This window comes from Aspergillus pseudodeflectus, assembly GCF_044049435.1.
Source record: "Aspergillus pseudodeflectus strain CBS 756.74 chromosome Unknown BJX68scaffold_81, whole genome shotgun sequence".
In the NCBI taxonomy this organism is placed as follows: Eukaryota; Fungi; Ascomycota; class Eurotiomycetes; order Eurotiales; family Aspergillaceae; genus Aspergillus; species Aspergillus pseudodeflectus.
In genome coordinates this window covers 83,510-108,174 of record NW_027263857.1, presented here as the reverse complement: position 1 = coordinate 108,174, position 24,665 = coordinate 83,510, and the positions used below count along the sequence as shown (strand labels likewise).

Here is a 24,665-nt window from a genome sequence, read left to right as displayed (position 1 = left end):
GCACCAAGTCTGAGAACAGGACCAAACACGAGAAGGAAATGCTAGGCCTAGGCAAGGAGATTATCTGGCTCCGCGCGAGACTCAAGAGGGAGGAGAAGTTCCGTCGGGATCTTGCCTGGAGCAAGGGGCTAATGGAGCTTGGGGAGCGGGTTCGTGTTGCTTGGTGCGTATCTCACATCTCATCCCTATGCTTTCCCTGACCTCAAGCCCAACTAACTGATTTTCCGTCATATAGTAACGAAGCCGACCTCCGCATGATCTCGGATATGGGTGTCAGGCCCCGCGATCGCAGCAACATCCGGACGCCTACCGCGAAACTCAAGACCGCCGTCTCGATGGTGAAGGCCGTCGTCCGCATGCAGAAGATGAGCCGGGAGTGGAAGAAGGCCACGAAACTAGGCGAGGGCCTGAAGCGCGCGAAGAACGAAGTTCTGAGGAGGCGTGAGATGCAGAAGGAGAGAGACGGGTTAAAGGCATAGTTCACCCGCTCGATTCAGGCTCCTTAACCGACTTATGTACGGCTGGGGGCTTGTGAGGTGTTTATTTCTATCATGCTGTTGATATTTCTTTTCCTTACGTGATTCCCTAGCGATGAGTGTCGTTTCTTGGTATGTCTAGCTCTGTTGTCATTGTTCATGGTGTGTCTGTTTCCGCAGTTAGGGGCGTTAGTTGGTTCTTCTGGGATTGAGGTATACTAGTACCTTTGGCTTAAGTGTACTACCTGCCTGGCATAGGTACCATGTTATTTGTTCTTTGGATGTTGCATGTTGGATGTTGCATACACAGATTGAGAAACGTCAATTGATCATGACTGGATAGAACTTACTAGCGTTATTCAAGTGGTTTGTGAGATTTCTCAGGCCTGGACTAGGTTAAAAACAAGGGAGATTTCCCTCAGCAAATAAGCAAAAAAAGCAGATGTAGGTACTGGAACGCCTCGCCTCGCCTGCCTGCCTGGACATATTGGAATTGAAATCGTATTGCAAGAACGCTGAACACCAGTATGTGAAAAGAAGGGACATAATCACGCATCATAAATCAAGGAGGCATATGCAAAAGGGGATAGAGTGGGATTCGTGAGGCGTGGACGTGGAAGGTAGGCGGGGGATTTTGCTTGAAAGAGAAGAATCCAAGGCTTTAAGTGAAACGTCCGCCAAAGATAACGAACAGAGGAGGTAAAAAAAGGTATGTTTTAGACAAGATCTATCCCAAACGTCGCCAGAAATACGCATAGGTGATCGATCACGCTCCCTCACTACCGAACTCCTCGGTCCACTCCGTGTTCCTCTTCAGATCTTCTTGACTGACGGTTGGTCGGGAGTTGCGGATGGCCTTGATGAAGTCCTTTAGGACGAGGGGTGGTTCTAGAAGTTGGTCGGCTTCGACCTCCTCCCATCTCATCTCGAGGGCGCCGCTGTCGCCGGGCGAGCACGGGGTCAGTTTTTCTTGGCCTTCGTGTGTGACCTATGTATTGTTAGCAAACATACTGTCAACTAACGAGGAAAGTAAAAGTTTACCTTCTTGTAGTGTGTTGCTGTTTGAATCTTACGGATGGGCTGCATTAGTGCATCTTGAACGGCGATACTAATATCGCTACCGGAATAGCCTTCGCTCATCTCTGCTAACGTTCGGTAGTCGGCCTGTGTCATAAGACATGGCGTTGAACCCACAGCCAGCATGAACATCTTCAAGCGCGCGTTTATATCAGGTAGCGAAATGTGAACTCTCCGTTGAAATCTTCGACGAATAGCAGCATCTAACTGCCAGGGAATATTTGTTGCACCGAGAATTAGGACACCTTTGGAATCGTTGCCCACTCCGTCCATTTGGACAAGCAGCTCGGTTTTGATACGGCGGGACGCCTCAGAGTCGTTCTCTCCACGAGCGCCGCAGAGCGCATCCACTTCATCAATGAAGATAATGGCTGGTTTATTCTCACGGGCCATGTTGAATAGTTGTTTAACAAGTCTGTCGAGATATGTTAGTCAAGAACAAGACATCAGTATAACTTTAGATTTACCTTTCACTCTCACCCATCCACTTCGAGACCAGATCACTACTGCTGACACTGAAGAATGTGCTGTTTGCTTCCGTCGCGACGGCTTTGGCGAGATAGGACTTTCCGGTACCTGGAGGCCCATAGAGCAGGATACCCTTCCACGGTTGTCGTCTTCCAGTAAACAAGTGTGGGAACTTTATAGGAAGAATAACCGCCTCCTTCAAAGCTTCCTTCGCACCATCAAGACCGGCAACATCCTCCCACTTCACATTCGGCTTCTCCGACAAGATAGCGCCAGCAAGCGCGGAGCGTAGCTTCTTCGAATCGGCGTCCTCGCCCTCCTCGTCGTCCTTGCTACACGCGACAGACACAGGCGGTCAGCAACCAAGCATTAAAATGAATGCGCAAAGGGCAAAAAGTGGTAACCTACCCTCCTTTCCCACTCCCTTGCGATACCTTCCCATTAGCACCTACCGCGCTCGGCTTTTTCCGACTATCCTGCTGCGCCAGATGATTCTTCAGCTTCTCCGCGCGATCCATGTACTCGCCAGCCTTTGCGCGAATCATTTCTTTCGACTTGGGGTTCTTCTCCCATTTGAGCGCGAGCATGAATAGCTCTAGCGCGGAGTAATATAGCTGATAGGCCTTCTCATATTCGCCCTCGTTATCGCTCTCAATGGCCTTCTTGACCGTGTCAATCGCTCGGCCGAGGAAGTCTGTGTTGCTCATTGTGGCGGGGATTTCTCTAGCCAGGCTTGTATTTTTCTTATCGATTTCCGTACGGGTTCTTGGTCACGAATGCGTGGTGGTGTAGGGGTGGGGAGGGGCGTTGGAGAGGGTCGAAGGCGGGGAGCAGATACAGTGACGGGACGGAAATCAAGGAAGCAAAGGCTGCCTGCTTGGCTGGAGCGGAGTAAAACGAGAGAATCCGAGGACAATCTTTGCTCCTTATGACGACGACGCAAGGGTTGTAAACGTAAAAAGGCTCCAGGCAGCTCAAAATTTAAATAAACTGTGGTCGTGGGGATGATTGATGGGAGTGGAGAGCGAGCCTGGATCGTCCAAGAACGACATCGGAAGGCGGCGCTGTTGACGGGCGCCGTCCTGGTCCCTGCTTTTCTGCCACTGTCCATCGCTTTCCTTTCGACCTTTGTCATTATTTGTGATCATCTCCTTCTTCATTAATTTCGCTCGTCGTTTTATAATGGCCGACCCGCAGAAGCAGATGCAGGCACTCTCCAACGAGTACGAGGCGCTTCAGACTGGTATGTTGGTCTTTTTGGGGAGGGGGAAGCTTCATGCGTGACCCCTCCATAGCCTCTACAAACTCGATTAATCTATCGCACAACCATAGAATTAATAGCCTCTATCTACAGAACTCGATGGCCTCGTCGACGCGCGCCAAAAGCTCGAATCTCAGCAACAGGAGAACAAGAGCGTGCAGGCGGAATTCAATTCCCTCGATGACGATGCCAATATCTATAAACAGATCGGACCAGTGCTGCTGAAACAAGATAAGACTGAGGCATTGATGGCAGTCACGGGGCGTCTTGAATTCATTGAGAAAGAGATGTACGTTTCTTTTGCCTGTGCCCTTGTTCTCCACGCAGAAGCGGCGGACCTGGGTTGTCTATGATGGAGGTGACAGGTGCTAATTGCTATCTCAAGCCAACGAATCGAGGGTCAGATCAAAGATAACCAAGAAAAGAGCGATAAGAAGCGGACCGAGGTGAGCTTTTGATGCCGTCATGCTAGCTTGCAAGATATCTAATCCCTCCTTCTAGATTGTACAGTTCCAGAGCCAGATCCAGCAGCAGCAGGCGGCAGCGGCTTCTGCATGAACTTGAATGGCATGTCAAGGAGAGTTACCGCCTTTGAATAGCAGAAAAGAATGAACAAAGAGATACCCATTACTTCGATTCGGACGAGCAAACTCAGTTCGCGATGTCACAAGACATCTCTGACTACACGGGGGCTATTGCCATGGAAACTGACCAGAGATTGCATGACTCCCCACTTGACGAAGGCTTAGCAACTATATGCGCAATCCATAACGCGAGGTCGAGCGTTCCCGATTACATATCGGCCTCTTTATAGGGCCTGGAGACTTAGCAAGGTCTCGGAGTGGTTGTCTAGTTGAACCTAGCCCGCAGATCAACCCAACTGAGCCTTTCAGGTATACAACTGCGAATACACTAAGAAATAGCCGGAATATCTGCATCACAATCAAAACTCCATGATATTCATCTCTTCATAAACAAAGCCGACTCTAATAACGCGTAGATGGGGTCTATATTTAATACATCTAAGCCTTCTCCAGCAGGCTTGTTCCGGACATCTCCTCAGGCTGCTCGATGCCCATGGCAGCGAGGACAGTCGGGGCAACGTCTCCAAGGACACCACCCTCCTTCTTGAGGCTCCAGCCCTCGGGGGCGTTGGCCATGATGAATGGAACCTTGTTGGTAGTGTGAGATGTCTTGGGAGTGCCCTTCTCGTTGAGCATCTCCTCGGCGTTTCTAAAGTATGATTAGCATAGGTTCGAGCCGATGGGCGTTATTACAGCACTTACCCATGGTCGGCAGTGATGAACAGCACGTAGCCGTTCTTCTTGCAAGCCTCGTAGATGACGCCAATGGCCTTGTCGGTGGCAGCAACACCCTTGACGGCAGCCTCGTAGACACCAGTGTGGCCAACCATGTCCGGGGGAGCAAAGTTGTTCATGACGAACTCGAACTTGCCCTCGGCAATGCGCTCCTCCATTTTCTTGCCGACATCCGCGGCGCTCATCTCGGGGTCGAGGTCATAAGTGGCAACCTTGGGGGAGGGGATCATGTCACGGACTTCACCAGGGAACTGCTTCTCGATACCACCGTTGAAGAAGAAAGTGACGTGGGCGTACTTCTCGGTCTCGGCGACGTGACATTGCTGGACGTCCTTCTTGCCGAGCCATTCGGCCAGGACGTTGCCCATGTGCTGAGGAGGGAAGGCGACGGGGAAGGTGTAGTCGGTCTTGTACTGGGTCATGGTGGTGATGTGGATGTTCTTGGGGTAAGGGAAGTCGGGCTTGGGGGAGCGGTCATAGTCACCGAGGAGCTGGGTGATCTCACGGACACGGTCGGAACGGTAGTTGAAGAAGAATAGGGTGTCGTCGTCTGGTAAAGTTGTTAGTAATTATCTTGCTGCACGGCGAAGCGTTAGCTTGAGCATACCCTGCACACGTCTCTCCTTGCCGCCGACAATGATGGGCTTCAGGAACTCATCGGTCTCGCCATTGGAGTAACGCTCTTCGATCGTCTTAACGGGGTCTGAGCTGTCCTCGCCCTCTCCGGAAACAACACCCTTCATGGCGACCTCAACACGGTCCCAGCGCTTGTCACGGTCCATGGCAAAGTAACGTCCAACAACAGTAGCGATCTCACCGATGCCAATCTCCTTTGTCTGGTCGAGCAGTTGTTGCATGTACTTGGCGGAGCTCTTGGGATCAGTGTCACGGCCATCGCCGAAGAAGTGAATGAAGACCTGAGGGATCTCCATCTCCTTGGCCACCTTCAGCAGTCCGATGAGGTGAGTGATGTTGGAGTGAACACCGCCATCGGAGACGAGACCCAGGAGGTGCAGACGTCCATTGCCCTCCTTGGCGCGTTTGAAAGAGGCAGCGATGTTGTCCACCTTGTTCAGTTCTCCCTTCTTGAGTGTCTGGTCGATGCGCACACTGTCCTGCCAGACAACACGACCAGCACCAATGTTCAAGTGGCCGACCTCACTGTTTCCCATGAGACCTTCGGGCAATCCGACGGCGAGGGATGAGGCCTCGAGTTCGGTGTAACCTTGGGCGGTCTTCGAGTTGGCTTCGGCGAAGCCCGACATGACCGGAGTCTCAGCGGCTGCGATGGCATCGCCAACCTTTTCAGGTTCGGGGCCAGAGACACCCCAACCGTCAATTACAACTATATAGCGATGTTAATGGAGGTTGTTCGGGTAGCGACAGGATGGAGCGAAGTCAACATACTCAGAACGACTTTCTGGTCAACCTTGGCCATGATGGATAACTGGCTTGCAATCTCCTAAGAGCTGGTCAATTGACGGATCCAGATGGTATGATCCGAGTCGAGAAGGAAATGTGAACTTACAAAAATGAAATAATCAAGAAAGAATAACCTTAAGCAGGAAGAAAAAGAGCGGGAGTGAAGAGAAAAGTTGAGGAGCCGAAAGCTGTCTGTCCGGTGAGAATTAACAGCTATAGAACGTTGGAGGGGCTCGCTTTAGTTCTCTTTTCCGCTTTTTTCTACGTCACTACTCCTTTTGCGCTTTGCTCTTCCGTTCTCGACCGCGTTCCGGCTCTTCCCTACTTTCGGGTGTCAACATTGCCTTGCTATCACAAAGCCCTGTTGAATCAGTATTTTCCCGCTCCTGGTTCGCTCAGTTGGGATCGCATCTCCTGTTCGCGTTGGCGATGTCGTCCAGGTCGCCCACAGCCATCACTCCAGGTCCAAAATCATCTGCGCCTGATACCCCCGTCGTCAGAGATGCGCCCACAACACCACAGGCCGTCCCTTTCCCTCCTCCGCAGACATTCGACTTCATCCCGCCATTACATGGCCTGATCCTCCGACTCCTTTCTCCCCAGACAAGTGGCGAAGGGGCAACCAATGCCCAAGGAGCTGGCAGCAACGACGAATCTGGGCCCGGCCAGGGACAGTCTCAACCCCAGCCAACTTCAGGTGTCGGCAATGATAGTAGCACTGCTGAATTGTTAGGAGCTGTCTCGTCCTCAGCGCCCGGCCCCACATCTGCTGCTGCTGATATAGCTGCTTTGGGGTCGAATCTGTCTCCACCTCTGGACATCAAGAATCTTCCCAAGGAGGTCAGCTCGATCAAGATTCGGATACAAAAAGCACAGGCAGTTGTGGCGAACCTACCTGATGTAGACCGCACGGTCACCGAGCAGGAGATGGAGATACAAGAACTCGAAGACAGGATCTTGAGGCTCAAATCGGTCATTTCGGACTTTGGAAGAAGGGCGAACAATGCAATTGCGGGGGAACCCAAGCCTTCCGGCTCGTGAGAGCCGTCGAAGAACGTGAGCAATACCTCATGAGAACGGCTTGGAAGTTTAGATGTGGCTTTCTGGAAAGCGACCGAGAGAAGCGATGCTATCCCCAATGCTCGTCGACTTACTGCGCTCGCCAAATAGGAGTGGCTTATGTACCCAAACAAGCTCTTGGGATTCAGACGGCAATTCGCCCCTGGCTAAACCTATAATGATGATCAAGCGATTTGTGCTTCGGACGGTATAAGGCCAGACTAGAACCTTGAATGTTCCGCCCTTAAGTCTTGGTCACTGAGCCATCTCGGACCTCAACCCCATTGATGCGGGCTGGCTATGAAGCTGGCACAATTATTCCCGGGAAAAAATCCTATAGTTTCTGGTGAAGCAGCCAGAGCCAGGAACAGTCGCACTTGAGCTGAACCTCCAGGCTTGTGCGAGGGACTGTACCTGGGGTATACTGATGACTGACCCCTCCAGAGCCACCGCGGTCCTCATTCTTCATTACCTTGGGCGCACCAACATAAGATGAAATGCTTGCTTCTACTCAATACTAATGCCATCAATTGGCCTTTCTTTCAAGAAGTGATCTGATCTGCATTTGTAAACGTAAAACGCGAGCTGTATTAATGCTTTCTGTGAGCGCTACGGGCCGGTGAAAAAAGAAACTCCGATATCGCGGTCCAAGTCGCCGCTTGCTTTTTAAGGTCCAGATTCCTGAGGCAGCTTCTTCTACCCCACCATCTTTTTTTTCTTTCTTCCCGTCCTTCTTCCTCCTCCCCATCCTCTTCTCACTTCAATCTCTCTCCTCTCCCTTTTTTCTAAACTCATCCTCATACACAATCTCATAATGGCCAGCTACGCTCTGTCCGAGTCCCACCGGGCTGTAAGTCCTCCCTTGACCCTCAACCGAAACAGCGAGAGATCTTTTCCGGAGCGTTACTGACTCACCGGTGTAGCAAATGGAGGACCACCTCGTCACCGCTGATCCTGAGGTCGCTAAGATCATGGTATGTAGCTATTCCAAGTCAATAGTGCCTTGAATTGCGAATTGCAGGATGTCTGACTTGGTTGGTTGTGACAGGAAAATGAGATCCAACGTCAGCGTGAATCTGTTGTCCTGATTGCCTCTGAGAACTTCACTTCCCGCGCTGTTTTCGACGCTCTCGGCTCTCCTATGTGCAACAAGTACTCCGAGGGTTACCCCGGTGCTCGTTACTACGGTGGAAACCAGCACATCGATGCCATTGAGCTTCTCTGCCAGTCCCGTGCCCTAAAGGCCTTCAACCTTGACTCTGAGAAGTGGGGTGTCAACGTTCAGTGCCTCAGTGGTAGCCCTGCCAACCTGCAGGTCTATCAGGCTCTCATGCGCCCTCATGAACGTCTCATGGGTCTCGATCTCCCCCACGGTGGCCATCTGAGCCACGGGTACCAGACCCCTGCCAGAAAGTGAGTCCGATTGCACAATATAATTTTTGTAAGTCGCTGCTGACTTGGCTCCGTGTAGGATCTCTGCCGTCTCTACTTACTTCGAAACCCTCCCCTACCGTGTCAACCTCGAGACTGGCATCATCGACTACGACACCCTTGAGGCCAACGCTGAGCTCTACCGCCCCAAGTGCCTGGTCGCTGGTACCTCCGCCTACTGCCGTCTGATTGACTATGCTCGCATGCGCAAGATCGCTGACAAGGTCGGTGCCTACCTTATCGTCGATATGGCTCACATCTCCGGTCTGATCGCTGCTGGTGTCATCCCCTCTCCCTTCGAGTACGCCGATGTTGTCACCACCACCACCCACAAGTCTCTCCGTGGTCCCCGTGGTGCCATGATCTTCTTCCGCAAGGGTGTCCGCAACACCGACCCCAAGACCGGCAAGGACATCCTCTATGACCTCGAGGGTCCCATCAACTTCTCCGTCTTCCCCGGTCACCAGGGAGGTCCCCACAACCACACCATCACTGCCCTGTCTGTTGCCCTCAAGTACGCCGCCACCGAGGAGTTCAAGCAGTACCAGGAGCAGGTTCTCAAGAACGCCAAGGCTCTCGAGTCTGAGTTCAAGGCTCTTGGCCACAAGCTCGTCTCTGACGGTACCGACAGCCACATGGTTCTCGTCGACCTCCGCCCCAAGGCTCTGGACGGCGCTCGTGTCGAGGCTGTTCTGGAGCAGATCAACATTGCTTGCAACAAGAACTCCATCCCCGGTGACAAGTCTGCTCTCACCCCCTGCGGTATCCGTATTGGTGCTCCTGCCATGACCAGCCGTGGTATGGGCGAGGAAGACTTCAAGCGCATCGCTCGCTACATCGACCAGTCAATCAACCTGTGCAAGAAGGTCCAGGGTGAGCTGCCCAAGGAGGCCAACAAGCTCAAGGATTTCAAGGCCAAGGTTGCCTCTGAGACTGTCCCCGAGATCCTCGAGCTCCGCAAGGAGGTTTCCCAGTGGGCCAGCTCCTTCCCTCTCCCCGTCTAAGCGGGTCGATATCACCTGGGGTCAACCCCCGCAGCTTGGATATGATACCAATTCTCGTTTGTTTGCTACTTTGTTTCATTATTTTCTTTACGAGTTCAACATCATTGCGCATAAAATCGGGTTGCAGGGAGTGTTTTAACGGGGTTTACGGGTCTGCTTTTTCAACCTTACGCGGTCACGGGACATGGATATGCATGAGCATGTGAATAAAAACATAGCACTGGGATGGCTTCTTCAACACCTTCTTCAACAGGAAAAGTTTGCCGTGATCCCAAAGGCTTTAACCGCCTTTGGCTTTTGCTATACTGTCTTTTACAGACAGCTACATTACATTACAACTAATGAATACATGAATCAATTGACAGAGTCAATATTGACATTTGACCATCGAGTATATGACCAGTCCTGTAGTTCATGGTAGAAGTCCAAGCAGCTATTCAAAATAGTGTATATTGTCTACTGCGTCCTGCCAGGACCCAGGAGTATGACGTCGATCAAGCCGGAATCAAAGCTCAACCCTCTCATCATCGACCGGCGCATCATCCAGCCCTTTGACCTCCCCATCCTCATCCTGATCCTCCCAGGACCTCGCAATCAATGCAGCAACATTTTTCCCCATCAACGCGCTCGTCTCCATTGTCGAAATGAAACTCTCAATCCCGCCCGTATACCAAACACTAGGAGCCAGGATCGGATCCTCAAATGTGACACGCGGATACATGAACGGGTACGGGTGCCAGAATTTCTCGTAGAACCAACTTACGTCTTCCTTGGGGATGTCGCCGATGACGGAGTAGTCAGGGTCTGACCCTGAGTTTGCTGATGTTGAGTCGGATTGTTGGATGCCTAGGATGTCGCTGATGAAGTTTGCTGTTGGGCGAGCGGGCGAGAAAATCTTGTAGACATAGTGCGTTTCCTTGTTCTCGGTGCTCACCGTGCGGAGGGTACTTATGCTCCAGAATCCGGCGGGCCCGACGCCTTCTTCTGTGTCGCCGAGGTCTGTCCCCCGTGGGAGCGTGGTGAGGATCGTCTCGGGTGTATGCTCCGATGGACCCTTGAGGTTGAAGTACTTCCAGGAGAGGCGGTGCGGAGAGGAGAAGAGGGTTACGTGCAGGGTTTGGAAGGGGATTGTGTCGGGCGTGTGTTCAAGTGGAGGGTTGACGGTGAGGCCCGAGTACTGATATGGAGCTGCGATGACGACTTCGTCAAAGTCGGCGGTGTGGATCCGTTTGAGGCGCTGGTCCGAGAAGTCGAGGGTTACGGTGTTTTTGTCCACGTTCCGTGTGATGGTGCTTACGGTGTGGTTGAGGCGGAGGTCGACGCCAGCGGATTTGAGCATCCCATCGAAGATGCGCCAGTTTCCGCCCTCAATGGCTACGGCGCCGTCTGTTGCCATGCAGACCATGGTTTCGAGGCCGTGGATCAAGGGTATGTTCTGCCCGTAGTTGACCCGTGTGCTGGCCTGGATGATTTCACGGGCGAAGTCATCGCCAACGCTGTTTTTCGTCAAGAATGTGGCTCCCGGGGTGGATGTGGCATCTAAAAGTCCTACTGAGGCAGCAGCTGCAGTAAGAGACTGGAAGGGGAACATTGGCTCGTTGTAGAGCTGGAGGAACTTGTTGACGGTGCTCTTCATCAGGTTCTGGGTCCGCACCGGGGCCAAGCCATATCGCCAGATGAGCTTTGCAATATTCCACCAGCTGGAGGACTCTTCCATCACGAAGACAAACTCCTTCCCATCCCAGACGCCGAGAACTTCTGCTGTCTCATGGGGGCGCTCATAGCCGGCGCTCTTGACACCGAGGCCAAGATCTTTGGATGCATTGACGAGGTTGTAATTCACTTCGACGAATATCGAAGCCCCAAGCTCAATGGGATAAGCTGGGTTATCAAACACATTGACTGTCGTTGAGCGGCCTCCAACATAATCAGCACGCTCGAAAACAGTAATGTTGAGTTGAACGCCTTGTTCTTCAGCATACTTTCGCAGTGAGTAGGCGCTGGATGCACCAGCGGCACCAGCCCCTAAAAGTCCTGTTAGACTGTCTGATAGTCCACGCGGTGGAAGGGTCTCACCGATGATTGCAACCCGTTTAGGGAGGGGTTCAGCGGACTCCGAAGCTTCAGCTGGGCTAAGGGATGATTGGACGACACCTCGAAGCTTGGGCAGTGGAATGAAGCCTAAAGCTGTGGCATATAACAGGGCCCAGATGCAAAGACACCAGCTAAGGGCTTTGGATCCGGAGAAAAGATTCATGGTGAATTAATTGAGTGTATTTAGGGGTACTAGCAGTACTTAGGCTGAGCTGGTCGAGCGCGTTTTCCGAGTCGATGATTCAAGAGTGGATTCAGATCATTTCAAGTTTCGGAAGCTCAGGACAGCTTCTATTATACGGTTAATAGTATACTGAGGTTGGCAAACAATTTGAGGATAAGACAAAGGTGAGTTGGCTGAGGTTGAAGATGACAGGAGCTGTCACACCATAGCCTCATAGCCGATGTACAGGAGCTGCCGATATTGCGCTAGTCCATAGCTGGTATAGCGCATCCCGAATTCCATTATCGCTTATCGCCCAGGCCTAAATTTTTTCCTTGTATACGCCCAAGAGGGACAACGCAACGTACTCCATATTCTTTTCAGGTACACGACCTTTTTCTGCAACTTAGCAAAGATATTTTGTCGCCACATACAATTGAACCTCGTACCCTCAACGCTCCTGCAAATTTGTCATCACAGCAATGGATCCGTATGATAGTGAATCTTCTGGGTTTGAGGATGAGGGGGACTACACTGAGACCGGAGTGGTCCTGGGTTATGCTTCGGAGGAGATAATAGAGGACCCAGTCACGCACCTGGGTGGCTGGCCGGTATGTCGATCTCCTTGTCTCATGTAAACGCTGACTCTTTCTCCCTCATACTGACCGTCGATATAATAGACATGGCTTGACGGCGCTACCCCGCCTCCCGGCGACTTTGCGAAATGCAAAGTCTGCAACCAGCCATTGCTCCTCCTACTTGAAATAGACGCCGAATTATACGAGCATTTCCCCGATGCCGACCGACGCCTCTATATTTTCTCATGCCCCCGCAAAGCATGCAACCGCAAGCCTGGTAGTATCAGGGCCATCCGAGCAACACGGAGCCACAAGAGCCACCAGCCGCCGCAGAAAGTAGAGAAGCAGGAACCGGAGAAGAAGGAGGTTGAGCAGAAGCCACAGGCACCCAAGCCGGATCTTGGTGCGAGTCTGTTTGGAGGTTCCCTCGTCAACAGCGTCTCTGCAAACGCGAACCCGTTCTCATCGAAGCCGTCGGCCACACAAGGTGCCAACCCATTCGCTGCCCCGGTTGCCAGCCCAGCTCCAGCTCCAGCTCCAGCTTCCGCCCCTGCTCCTGTAAAACCCGCAACCACCCCTAACGCCCTCGCCGAATCCTTCGCCGACAAAGTCCGCGTCTCCTCCCCTCCACCATCCACCGAACCCACCGGCCCCGTCACCCCCTGGCCCTCGCAATCCGAATTTCCAACTCCCTACACGAACTTCTACATCGACGCAGAGCGTGAAACTCTCTCCCGCCCCGCAACACCCAAGATCCCCGACAATGTCACCATCGACACCGAAGATGCCGAGGGTACATCCGGTGGCGGCGTCGACGTAAAAGACGCCTTCGAGTCTGAGATCGACAAAGCCTTTCTGAAGTTCTCTACACGCCTCGGACATAACCCGGAGCAGGTCCTGCGGTATGAGTTCCGCGGGACTCCGGTTCTCTACTCGCACACGGACGCCGTGGGGAAACGGCTGCATGATGCTACGAATAACAGATTTGGTGGTGTGACGACGGTTTCGAACGGCGTGGGCAGCCGTATGCCGAGGTGTGAGTCCTGCGGTGCTGAGCGCGTATTTGAGGTGCAGCTTGTTCCGCACGCGATCAGTGTCCTTGAGGATGGGCGTGCGGGCGTTGGGCTTGGGAAGGATGATGGCGGGATGGAGTGGGGGACTATCATTATGGGTGTTTGTAGTCGAAACTGTGGCCCTCGCGAGGTCGGTGTTGTTGGGTATAGGGAAGAGTGGGCGGGTGTACAGTGGGAGGAGACGAAGTGATGAATAATGCTGATATCTTAACGTTTTAATGTTGATGACTGAGATTCTAGCAGCATTTACCGAATACAGTTGCTGAACGTCTCAACTGGTGTTTACATATACTGCGACAACATGCGTACAGCGGGGTATAAATCGTAGTCAATTTGATAGGATATCCTTCAGACTGTCTCGAGGTAGATACAAGGTGGCGGAAATAGGCTATCCTCTAAAGGTTAGGTATACTTAGAAAAGGAACATGACATGACTCGATCATGAGAAGCAAATTCAAAACGCCAAAGTGCGCCGGGTCCAGACTTCCGCCCATCCTTCCCATGCTGGTCTATTCCCCGTCATCATCATTTTTGGGCTTCATGCTGGCTCATCTCAACTCGTCGCTTCGAACCGGGACAGTCCGTTTTGTTTCAAGTCTCGGAGAGAAGACTGGTACGTTTCAAGATCAGTTAGATCTTGTGCGGAGTTATTAGCAGTAAGGATTTCCTATGGTTGTTTTAAACAGAAAGAGGCGCTTATGCGGCCTGCTCGAATCCCCGGCGGATAACACGGCCGAACATCTCCATGCCAACGCGCTCGCTCTTGACTTCGCTGCGAGCCTCGTTCTCCTTGTTCGTGGGCACACGGATGATGGTGTTGTCGCCCGAATTGTCGACCTCCCAGCTGCACACCTCGGTAACGAACTTCTCCAGAGACTCGCGGTTCCTGACATCGAGCCACTGCTCGAGGACCTCAGCGTTGATCTCGCGGAAAGCCTTGCCGACCTCAACGGCGATGCGGATGCGGACGAGCTCCTCGAAACCAGCGACGTCGGCAACAAGGTCGGCGTACAGGTCATCGGAGTTCAGGGTAGACCAGAATTGAGCATACTGGGCGGACTCGAGGAGCGAGGAAAGGCGAGCGAGCTTCTGGACGGATTCGACAAAGTCGGAGGATTGTGCGGACTGGGCCTCGGCCTCAGAGGCAGGGAAGGGCTGAGTATAGGCAGGGAGGAGAGCGAGGCAGAGGGAGAAGGCGGGAGAGGGGAAGACGGTGAGCGCCTTGACGAGGACGTTGGTGACGGTCTCGGGCTGGAGGAGGTGGGGGTTGAATTGGTAGCTGCGCAAGAGAACGCTGTTAGCAGGTGCAAGGGACGCATTCGAGACTGCATTCTGCATTTATGAGGGGCTTTTCAGAAGAATTGACGCTCAACATGCCCAAATTTGGGTCTCAGGTAATAGGAAACGTGATAATAAGGTATGAATTCTGCATCATTCAAGCCTGAACCAGCTTGTAGGTCCGCAAGGGGTTGGGTTGCTGTTTGATAGGTATGAAGCTAGGGCGCACTCACAGCTTCAGCAGAGCCAGGTTGGCATAGCAGTCAAAAGTTCGGTCCTCGCACTGTTGCACGACGTAGTCCTGGAATACTGTGGTTGTCTCGGGGTTATATCGGTCAAGGCCGCTGAGGATGGCATCGATGTTGGCCGGCCGTGTGTCGCACCTGTCGAAAGCGACGCCCATTTTTTCGGATGTAGAGTGGTAGAAAGAAGGGGAGGAGGAAGGCGACCGTGCGGGAGAAGGGCGAGGAGGTGGTGGATTCGAGACTTGATTGATCGTTCTTCGCAAATGCGGGACAAATTTGGATGAATTTTGATTTAGTGCTCTGCTTGTGTGGGTTGTTCCGAGATCCGGAACAACTTTCTGCAAACGGGAGGTTCCTCCGACTGGCATTGTAGATCGGCCTGTTGCTTCTTCTGTTTGGCTGCCACTTTCAATAGTCGATCATTCCGCATTGCTTGTGTTGCTTTGAGGGGAAAGTGCCATTACAGGCCGAGTTACAATCTAGATATAAACCCCTCTTTCCTCCGTGTTCCATTGGTACATCTCCATCAACCGAGTCAACAATGCAGTTTCTGACTTGCTTTCCCAGGGCGCTGTGGGTCCTTAGCTGCGCTATAGTTGCCACAGCTCAGATCGATTATTCTCAATATGTCAATCCTTTTATTGGGGCAGAGGGCCCGTTTCCTGGTCAAGGGTACGGTGGAGGCGACATTTTTGTCGGTGGTGCTCGGCCCTTCGGAGTAGCCAAAGTTGGAATCGACACAACCGCCGCAAACTGGAGTGTTGCTATGCTCAATGGCGGCTGGACTCCAGATGGAAATGTCACCGCAATAAGTAAGCATCCTGGCCTGCATTAAAGGCCTTGTTGTGACTCTGGTCTAGCAATGATGCATGAGAGCGGCACTGGAGGCGCGCCCAAATATGGAATCATCCCACAGATGCCTTTGACATCCATTAGCCCTCCGGTCAATATACTCGATAACCTGACATATCACCAACCGAGGGTATGTTTTTCTTGACGCTATAGCATCAGCGCTCACATCTGTAGATCGGTCAAGATACGGCCAGTGTAGGGTACTTTAAGACGCAGCTGCAAAATGGCGTTCAGATAGAGCTGTCTGCCTCTCGTCATGCTGGTATCATGCAGTACCGTTTCCCTCATGGGGAGAAACATGTCTTAGTCGACGTCTCACATGTACGTGTTAACCGCGGTGCAAGATTCGGAGCTGACAGTTCTAAGTACCTTCCAGGATCTCCATTTGATCCAAATGGCCAATTCTACGTTGGTGGAGAAATTCAACTTCATGAAAGTGGGCAGTCATACTCCGGATACGGGACATACATTGGAGGCTGGAATAACGGTGAAGATGGCGTAGATATTGGTGAAGGCTATACTAATGCTGATAGGCGCACCATTCACCGTCTATTTCTATGGTGAATTCGATATCAAACCCGAGTCTGCTCAAGTCTTTAGAGGACCAAATACAGATCCAATGCGAGGATCCCAAGGCCTCGCAAATGGGCAGCCGAGCTTTCCTATCTACGACAATTCCACAGACAAGGAATCATCCGGGCCGATGAACGATCGTGTTGGTGCGGTGTTTAGCTGGAACCCAGACACAGAGGCTCGCATCATTTCGAAGGTTGGCATTTCTTTTATCTCCGTTGAAAAGGCGCGGGCTTTCATTCGCTCTGAGATCCCTTCGTGGACACTGAGCGATACAGTCGAGTCGGCTGTCAAAGAGTGGAACGAGGACGTTTTCAGCAAGATCCAGGTGGCGCTCGATGACACCGCAAACTTGACGAATGTGAGGCTACTGTACAGTTCGCTGTACTTTATTCACCTCATGCCATCCGATAGAACAGGCGAGAATCCTCTCTGGGAATCTGACGAACCATCGTGGGATGATTTCTACACACTTTGTTAGCAGTCTCAGCAAACATGATCCCAGTCGCTAACTTTCGCAGGGGATATATTCCGATGCACTGTTAGCTTCTACCACATCTTCCAGCCCACTTACTACGAGTCCATGATCCGCGGCTTGATCGATATATGGAGGCAAGTCTCTACCCACAGCAAGAGGCAATGCGACTAATCTTTGAAGACACCAAGGATTTCTTCCAGACGGCCGCTCCGGCAACTGGAACGGCCTGGTGCAAGGCGGCTCAAATGCCGACAATGTGCTAGCCGATGCCTACGTCAAGGGCCTTCGCGGGGCAATTAACTGGACAGACGGCTACGCCGCCATGAAGACCAACGCCGAGAAAGTCCCATACAACACCTACGACCCCACGGACTTCACAGCAAGCACAAAAGAGGGCCGCGGCGCCCTGCTAGACTGGCTCGAGCTCGGCTACGTCTCACAGGACAGAAGCACTCGGTGTATCTCGCGGACGGTTGAATATAGTCTGAATGACTTCGCGCTGAGCCAGGTTGCTGCTGGCGAGATGCCCGAGGATCGGGATACCTATCTCCGTCGCTCGGCTGGATGGCAGAAGATATGGAATGCCGAGGTGGAAAGTCTGGGCTTCACGGGATTTCTGGCGCCAAGATTCTCGAATGGAGAGTTCAATAACTCGGGGTATGATCCGCTTTACTGCTATGAGTGCGAGTGGCATGCGTATACATATGAAGGTGTTCCTTGGGGTGAGCTGTCCCTGCGCCATAGCCCTAACGCGCCTAATAAGTGCGGTATAGAATACTCCTTCGTCATTCCCCATGACATGAAAACCCTAATCGACCTCATGGGTGGACCTGAGACGTTCGAAGCTCGTCTTGACCTCGTGGTATTACTATACCGTTCATCTCCCATATGAGCAGAACAAACCGTCTAACAGCTAAAAGTTCAAACCAAACACCTCGGTTCAACCGCTCGGCCCCAACGGCGCAGGCATCACAACACTCATGAATATTGGGTATATACGTTCCTTATCTGGGGTCACCCCACTTGACCTATATTACACACCAATTGCAGACACAAAGTAAATGCTAACAAGTTGTCCACTGAAGAAACGAACCGGACTTCGCCACGCCCTATCTATACAACTACATCAACAAACAATACAAGAGCGTCCAGCGTTCGCGAGAACTAGCTTACCAATAGTATGTCTCCCCCCTCCCCTCATTCTCTTTCTTCAGCTACAACCATCCCATAATCTTCCCCCACAACCCTTACGAGTTGAAAAGATATTAATAATCTTCCCAGCTTTCATGACGCCCCCAACGGCCTCCCCGGCAACTCCGACGCAGGCGCCATGAACACCTGGCTCCTCTGGCAGATGCTCGGCATGTACCCACTCGTAACAACAAACGTCTATCTCCTCGTCTCGCCATGGTTCCCAGATCTCAATATGACGATCAATGGCGACAAGAATCTCCGGATTATAGCAACGGGGCTAGAGGACGGGATTTTCGTGCAGAGTGTTTGGATTAATGGGGCGCTGTGGGAGAAGAATTGGTTTGAGCATGAGGATGTGATGGTGGATGGGGGCGTTATTGAGTTTGAGCTTGGGGGTGAGATGAAGATGTGGGAGGTAGATGTGCCGCCTTCGTTGGGGCATGTGGAGTTGTAGGTCTTCCCTCCCCTCTTTTGCTACCCACGTATCTACTTTCATGCAAGTGGCAATAAGCAAGAAGTATGAAGAAATAAGCGAGTGGTATATGCGTTGAACCCTAGACGCCTTACATCCGCGACCAGCTCCTATAGCGAGTGAGAGAGATCTATAGAGTACAGGGAACCGGTACACTCCGCACAATCGTGCGCTATCCTTATCGGGCAATTAGGATGGAACAACACCTTGGAGAAAAGGAGGCAAGAAGGTGCCTGCGACGCGGGGGATAACAAGGCAAGCTAAATAAAACAAGCCTAGAAAACAAACTCATAACAAGCGAAATGGTATATACAGAGAAGGGTGGGAGATAGAACAGTGTCGTGGGCCAAATATAGGAAGGAAGATGGCTAAATATGAGGAGGAGCAAAGGGAGATGGGGTAAGATTTGCGCCGAGGAGAATCATGAGTCCAGTGGAGTCTAGACTCGACCACAACAGAAAACTTGCGGAGAAAAATCGAGAACTGAGGCTGCCCCGCGCGAGATTCGCCAGCAAAGCCGACGCGAGGGTGACTGACTGGCTTAAGTTTGTCCTACAGCTCGTATGCAGGTACTGGTACAGACTGCGAGGGGGACGCCCTTGCAGGCTGGAGGTGATCGAGACCGACATCGGTGGGTGAAGGGGGAGCGAGCATTTCTTTTTATCGCATGGTTCGTGAGTCTATCTATGCCTTGCGGCAGGTAAGGCTCACTACTGTACGGGTTGGTACCCTCCGTGTTTCCATTCGCTCTGCTTCCAGTTGGTTTGGAAGTTGTTCATTTCATTGCGTTCGGTGTTCCACTTGGCGTCGTCGAGGGCGTTCTCGAGGCGGCCCTTCTTGCGTTGCCGGATAAAGAAGAAGATGAACAAGGCGATGAGAATCGCTCCGGCAGCTGCAGCACCGCAGTACACGCCGATCTTTGCACCGCTAGGTAATTCGTTCCATTTGTCGGCTAGGGACTTTGCTGGGGGCTTGTTGATTTCCTCCAGCGTAGTCGAGTTACCTCTGATGGTATATAAGCATATTGTACACATTGCATGGGGTCAGAAGACTTACGAAATCACGTTGATGCTTTCCCATAGACCAGAGTCATCACCGTATTCATATTCTTTTCCAGTATGGAAGTCGTGCACGCGGACTTGAGAAACAACCATGGTAAACGGTCCATCATCGTAGTTGACGGGGCCTCCAGCCCATTCGATTGTTCCTTGTGCGTTATCGGGGTCACCTGCAGGCCAGACACCTATACGGACATTGCTAGGCGTCTGCGGGAACGTGCTGTTGCCGGTGGTTTTGTTCTTCGCCTCGTCGTATGTGAGCGTGCGAAACAGTTTCTGGTCCACCCACCACTCAATCTTGTTCTGATCCCAGTAGGTGGTATAGTTGTGAAACTCGGTATCGGCATTCTCGATCTTGAAGAACTCGCCGTTCTCATAGTCCGTGATTCCCTTGCTGTAGTAGTTGGTTTGAATCTCCGAAGTATTGTACCCAACCCATTCCCAATCAATCTCGTCCAAGTCGTCCGACTGCAGGACAACACTGCTGACAATACCTGGCCCCGCGGCCATCTTGACGTGCGACTCAACAATGCCGAAGAAGATGTAGAAAGTGGATTGGATCGTCGGGGACTCGAGTTTCTTCGCGATTGTGAATTCGGCGCCCTCGTCGCCGTAGTTGATGACACCATTGGTGGTGTTCCAAATCTTCTCGTCCATGGTTTCGTTGAAGTACCAGGTATAGTTGGTTCCTAGCGCAGGGTTGGGGTCGCAATCCTCTCCCAGGGTGGGATTGCAGTGCGTCCATGTCTGGGCAAAGACAGGAGCGACACTGGCGGCCAGAAGGGCCAGATTTCTAAAGAGCGTCATGGTGAACAAGAGCAAGCTCTACGGAAGAGCTGTCGAAGGAGTATTGGAACGATTGTGGTACGGCAGGTGCAGACCGGGGATCGTGTTAGCCTGTGCCGAGATAAGGCAGTAAAGGGGCGATTGCCCGGAAGGAGCGACAGTTCGTGGGCGGGGGATAAAAAGGAATGGACGTGCGAACGAAACGCACGAGATGGAATTGAAACGCCCACTCAATTGAGAGGTTTGAACGAGGTTGAGGAGGAGAAACAAGAGAGGGGATCGAGAAGAAGAAGAGCAGCAGAGCCAGGCAAGGGAGGACCTCCGCCCAGGCACGGCACGCACACACACTCGCACTTGGCAGGCTCCGAAAGACATTGGCAGCAATGGGTCTGGTTGGATGAAATTAGTCAAATGTTTTCAGACTGAGTATTTTTAAACCTATCAGCTAGCCGCAAAAGAGCAATTCTGCGAGTCGGTCGAGGTATGGAGCCTGGAGTGTTTGTTTCTGCAGCGGAAGGCGTTCAGGGGTAGCCCAGATTGGGAAGCTTTCCAGCCATCACTAGTCCTCTCGAGGCTACGCTCTGATACTTGGCTTTTATCCTAACCTCCTCTGGCAGCTGCGTGTGGATCAGCGGGGAGATCCAGCACCAGGGGACCAATCACTCTCGCAGGGGTAGAACCGTCCCAGCAAGGAACACGCGCTTAGTCAGGGCACAACACGAAGTTTACTGATCCCCTCAGACCTTAGACTCCAAACACATCCCTTGTTCTGGCTTCAAATCGGGGGTCTAGTCCAGGTTGGACTGCATCCAAGACACGGAGATGATTCTCATTCAGAGAAACTTAAAGAAAGCCTTGCTTTTGATATAAGTGAAACACTGTGGGTTGCACATGCTCCTCAAAATTCTTTGGGGTACAATCCACAGACAACATCCAATGGTGATTGGCCCGATAACAGTCCACTCGCCAATCCTTTTGGTCGCTGCTCTTGGCCCATTGCTTCCAAGATAATAATCCATGGTAAATGAGACCCGAGGGGCTTGTCTTGCTTCAAGCCCACAGCGAACGAGTGCGAGTGCGACATTTCTCGTCACGGCATCCGCGGGCTCTTGGCCTCTGGGCTTCTCCCTGGCTTTTCCTCGACGTCGGCAACGTCACACGAATCAACGGAATCGTTATCAACGGAGTGTTTTTATCAGTGGCAAATTACGGAGTACAGAGCAGATCTGACTGAAGACTGATTCATGCAACTGGCGATGACGATCCCAGTTCTCCGATGATCGATCCACCCAATGGCACCCAATAAGTAACGAGGGCGAAATCCCTCCGTGAAACAGTCAACAAAATTAATCGTTGATAGTCACCAGCTGCGATGCATTGGTCGTGTGAACAGAGCTCAAATCGAGACTCGAGATTCTCGACTCGCGCCGGCCCTGTGGCACGACGCTAGCCAACTCCACCAGCAATTCCGAGCGTCATCCAAGTTGCGAAGGCTTGGACGCGGGCTTTGTTGGATGGATGTATTTTTGTCAAATCATCTCGGCACAAGCCGTGAGGCGTTCGTGACTGCGTCATGGCGTGGCTCTGGATGGAACTATTTCAGGGCTTCAAGCCCCTATTTAGTTGGAGGGCGAGCGTTGATATCACTCGGATCCCGCGGATGCTCATTTCCGTGATATGATCGCATCCAAAAATAGATGCATCTCAACTTTTCCACCACGGGCCATGCTTCTCGTCTTTTTTATGTTGCCGTAGTACTCACTGGGGCGTGGACAACTCCATCGACTCTACGGCCAAAACAGAATGTCAACTCTTTGTGCTTTGACCAGGATTGAGTCTTCTCTTACTCTGCTGCCTAGTCTACCTGTAGAAGATGCAAGCCCTAAGTTGATACAAAGATACTGGTCAGCCACCACTCCATGGCCAGAGGTCCTTATCTAGAATCTTCGCTTCTTCCATCATATCCTATCCAAACTTCAAAAACCCTCGTGCATCGCTCGTCTTCACTGATATGTACAATCTTCCTCTCGACTCCTTCACAAACAAGCTATCTCTTCACGCTGTGAATAAAGGACTCCCGCAACGCCCTGTTTAAATGTCTCTCGCCCCCATCTTCTCACATCTCACGATCTTTCTTTCCCACCCCGTCGCCTGCCTGCCCCTTAATTCATCATGCCCTAAGTTCCTGTATCCCAGGCTATGCCTGGTTCAACTACGGTGCCATGCTGCTTTTCCTATATTCCATGTGCGCTGATTTCCTTCCACAATCCAATAGAATGTCCCACAGCTGATGTAAGTGCCATGTCAAGCAATCCATGCATATCGGCAAGCTCCCACTAACTTTCATGTCTGCAGGAGGACATTTCACAGGTCGCGAGAAGAGGATGAACGTGATGAAGGCCTGGCGTCGCGTTCCAGTTTATAATAGACGGCGCAGGCTTACATCTAGCCGTCCCCGCCGCGCCGCGAACAATGGCATAGCACACCTGTTCACACCACCCACAACCCTAGATGGCAAGCAAGATATGGGTATGCCCTAATAGCGGAAGCACGATCGAAGACCTCCTCATGGGTCATCACACACTCCGTTGACCATATGGCTGCTCTGGCCATTCCATCAGGCCATATATCCTGTCTTTCGCTGGTCTGTCGTACGAAACGGGATAATGAGACTTCTGAGATATGGACCGAACCGACTACGTCTCGGTCTGCGATGGTACACCGCAGCGACCTGAGCCTTGAGGGGAGATTAACGCAGAGGGAGACAATAGCTCAAGTAAACCAGCCATGGGCAACCATGAGATTCTCGCCGCGCACACAAGAAAGCGTGGGAGGACTTGCGGGCTTTCTACAGTCAGGAGGCCAAGGTCGTCATGTGCCTTGAGTCTACCGCTAGTCGAAAGTCCTTTCTTTTGTTCAGCCCCTAGACCAACATGGTAGTTGTCGAAGCGAAAGACATACTCAGTAGTGCCAATACCCACATTGGGCGTCCGTCTCTTGCGAAGGAGGAGCTGTGCACGTACCACGTACTCATCTAGACGTATGTACGAGTCGCGTATGACGCTGAACATGTGAACTGGGCTGAAAATTACGAGAAGGCATGCTGATACCTAGATATCGAGATTGTCCGATACTGTAAGTGGTTTTATCTCGATAGTTTTTATTGGTTCTCAGTACTGATAAAGTATCATTGCTAGTCTCGCATGCTTGTCGAACTCTTGCAAGACATGCAATGCACATCGAGGTCTTTGTGCGGAAACTGGTATGAGCCCCAGATATATACTCTGCTGGCCACTGCTGCTTTTCACGAAGAGACGTCTACCGGCGACACCAAGCAACAACAGCAATAAGCGGACGAGGACGGCCCATAGAGCGGTGGAATCCGGGACTGATACCTCGACCGATACACATGTCATGTCTCGCGAGAGGTTTGCGGCGCCTCACGCAAACTTTAACAACAGGCTGGTCGCTAAAACCCGGGCGCACATAAGCCCGGCTCTGAACAAAGACGAAGCCGCAACATTCGGTCAAAAGGGCGTGGGTCCAATGGCCCTTGGCACTCTGAATCTCACTCCATCTCACTCACAAGGCACTTGAGCTCTGCGGTACCCTGATATAGAAACTTTTTGTATGGATACGGGAGCACGCGCAAGCACTCTATTGTCTTAACCCTTCTGGAACCGCATACCTGGTAGCAGAGTTCCTTGAGCGCAGGCGACGATATAGTATACTGGTGCGCCTGGGAAATGTCTTCTTCCTCACGAGCAACATGTCCAACCCCGCCCAGACCACCGACTCCACCGCCGCCTTCGGCAGGCGCTGCCCACCGCCACCGCCGACGTCGTGGGCCTCACCAACGTCCTGACGCAGGTGTTGGTGGACACCTACTTCCTGAGCGCCCTCCAGCTCAACTCGGGTTTTTTCGACAACTTCGGGCTGATGAACTCCCACGAAGGCCAAAAAGGTTGAGGTATCCCTGGTGCGGTTCGGGGACCCCTCCGAGAAAGGGCCATACACTTACACCGTCGACGCAGGGCCGACCCTCTGCCATAGCGCTGTCAATACGACCTTAGATTCAATGTTCGAGGAACGTTGAAGGGGGCAGTGTCGGCCTACAAATGAGAGAGACGCCGCGGAACGGCAGATGAAATCCTCAGACGGCATATGATGCAGATAGTTACCTTTCCGACCACGAGGACAACATATAAAACAAGCTTTGATTCCAGTGTCCCTCCACGTCAGTAGCTCTCTTATACCGACAGGGAGATTATCATTGGTGAAAACACAGAGTACTTGCCCAAATC

General features: G+C 52.1%; 10 protein-coding genes across 10 annotated transcripts; 5 read left to right on the top strand and 5 right to left on the bottom strand.

Annotated features, from left to right (window-relative positions):
* Positions 1-827: 827 nt before the first annotated feature.
* BJX68DRAFT_248635 (AAA family ATPase VPS4) lies at positions 828-3,045 on the bottom strand. The gene is made up of 4 exons (XM_071041961.1): positions 2,430-3,045; positions 2,021-2,353; positions 1,518-1,968; positions 828-1,464 (listed from the first exon to the last, which is right to left on the bottom strand). The coding sequence occupies exons 1-4, from the start codon at positions 2,726-2,728 to the stop codon at positions 1,243-1,245; spliced, it is 1,305 nt and encodes a 434-aa protein (XP_070893218.1). The 5' UTR covers positions 2,729-3,045; the 3' UTR covers positions 828-1,242.
* BJX68DRAFT_248631 (tubulin-binding prefolding complex subunit YKE2) lies at positions 3,046-4,233 on the top strand. The gene is made up of 4 exons (XM_071041960.1): positions 3,046-3,264; positions 3,376-3,571; positions 3,668-3,728; positions 3,784-4,233. Exons 1-4 carry the CDS (start codon positions 3,204-3,206, stop codon positions 3,838-3,840), a joined length of 375 nt encoding a protein of 124 aa, XP_070893217.1. The 5' UTR covers positions 3,046-3,203; the 3' UTR covers positions 3,841-4,233.
* Positions 4,234-6,151, bottom strand: BJX68DRAFT_248626 (2,3-bisphosphoglycerate-independent phosphoglycerate mutase). The gene is made up of 4 exons (XM_071041959.1): positions 6,009-6,151; positions 5,209-5,946; positions 4,569-5,151; positions 4,234-4,515 (listed from the first exon to the last, which is right to left on the bottom strand). Exons 1-4 carry the CDS (start codon positions 6,037-6,039, stop codon positions 4,305-4,307), a joined length of 1,563 nt encoding a protein of 520 aa, XP_070893216.1. The 5' UTR covers positions 6,040-6,151; the 3' UTR covers positions 4,234-4,304.
* Positions 6,152-6,294: 143 nt separating this feature from the next.
* On the top strand, positions 6,295-7,607 carry BJX68DRAFT_248624 (RNA polymerase II mediator complex middle subunit MED9). Its single transcript, XM_071041958.1, has one exon. The coding sequence runs from the start codon at positions 6,453-6,455 to the stop codon at positions 7,062-7,064; it is 612 nt and encodes a 203-aa protein (XP_070893215.1). The 5' UTR covers positions 6,295-6,452; the 3' UTR covers positions 7,065-7,607.
* A 174-nt stretch (positions 7,608-7,781) lies between these two features.
* On the top strand, positions 7,782-9,896 carry BJX68DRAFT_248623 (glycine hydroxymethyltransferase SHM2). Its single transcript, XM_071041957.1, has 4 exons — positions 7,782-7,932; positions 8,006-8,056; positions 8,131-8,495; positions 8,554-9,896. Exons 1-4 carry the CDS (start codon positions 7,897-7,899, stop codon positions 9,515-9,517), a joined length of 1,416 nt encoding a protein of 471 aa, XP_070893214.1. The 5' UTR covers positions 7,782-7,896; the 3' UTR covers positions 9,518-9,896.
* On the bottom strand, positions 9,897-11,984 carry BJX68DRAFT_248620 (putative prenylcysteine lyase). Its single transcript, XM_071041956.1, has 2 exons — positions 11,594-11,984; positions 9,897-11,542 (listed from the first exon to the last, which is right to left on the bottom strand). The coding sequence occupies exons 1-2, from the start codon at positions 11,772-11,774 to the stop codon at positions 10,023-10,025; spliced, it is 1,701 nt and encodes a 566-aa protein (XP_070893213.1). The 5' UTR covers positions 11,775-11,984; the 3' UTR covers positions 9,897-10,022.
* Positions 11,985-12,118: 134 nt separating this feature from the next.
* On the top strand, positions 12,119-13,751 carry BJX68DRAFT_248619 (small subunit rRNA maturation protein TSR4). The gene is made up of 2 exons (XM_071041955.1): positions 12,119-12,385; positions 12,455-13,751. Exons 1-2 carry the CDS (start codon positions 12,257-12,259, stop codon positions 13,613-13,615), a joined length of 1,290 nt encoding a protein of 429 aa, XP_070893212.1. The 5' UTR covers positions 12,119-12,256; the 3' UTR covers positions 13,616-13,751.
* On the bottom strand, positions 13,732-15,216 carry BJX68DRAFT_248618 (CSN8/PSMD8/EIF3K family protein). Its single transcript, XM_071041954.1, has 2 exons — positions 14,937-15,216; positions 13,732-14,704 (listed from the first exon to the last, which is right to left on the bottom strand). The coding sequence occupies exons 1-2, from the start codon at positions 15,104-15,106 to the stop codon at positions 14,122-14,124; spliced, it is 753 nt and encodes a 250-aa protein (XP_070893211.1). The 5' UTR covers positions 15,107-15,216; the 3' UTR covers positions 13,732-14,121.
* Positions 15,217-15,489: 273 nt separating this feature from the next.
* On the top strand, positions 15,490-18,571 carry BJX68DRAFT_279716 (uncharacterized protein; the record flags this gene model as incomplete). The annotated part of the gene is made up of 11 exons (XM_071048784.1): positions 15,490-15,760; positions 15,809-15,930; positions 15,975-16,121; positions 16,167-16,287; positions 16,334-16,849; positions 16,895-16,985; positions 17,032-17,573; positions 17,625-17,713; positions 17,772-17,842; positions 17,937-18,029; positions 18,133-18,571. 11 exons carry the CDS (start codon positions 15,490-15,492, stop codon positions 18,497-18,499), a joined length of 2,430 nt encoding a protein of 809 aa, XP_070893210.1. The 3' UTR covers positions 18,500-18,571.
* On the bottom strand, positions 18,569-20,769 carry BJX68DRAFT_248615 (glycoside hydrolase family 16 protein). The gene is made up of 2 exons (XM_071041953.1): positions 19,574-20,769; positions 18,569-19,522 (listed from the first exon to the last, which is right to left on the bottom strand). The coding sequence occupies exons 1-2, from the start codon at positions 20,380-20,382 to the stop codon at positions 19,228-19,230; spliced, it is 1,104 nt and encodes a 367-aa protein (XP_070893209.1). The 5' UTR covers positions 20,383-20,769; the 3' UTR covers positions 18,569-19,227.
* Positions 20,770-24,665: the final 3,896 nt, after the last annotated feature.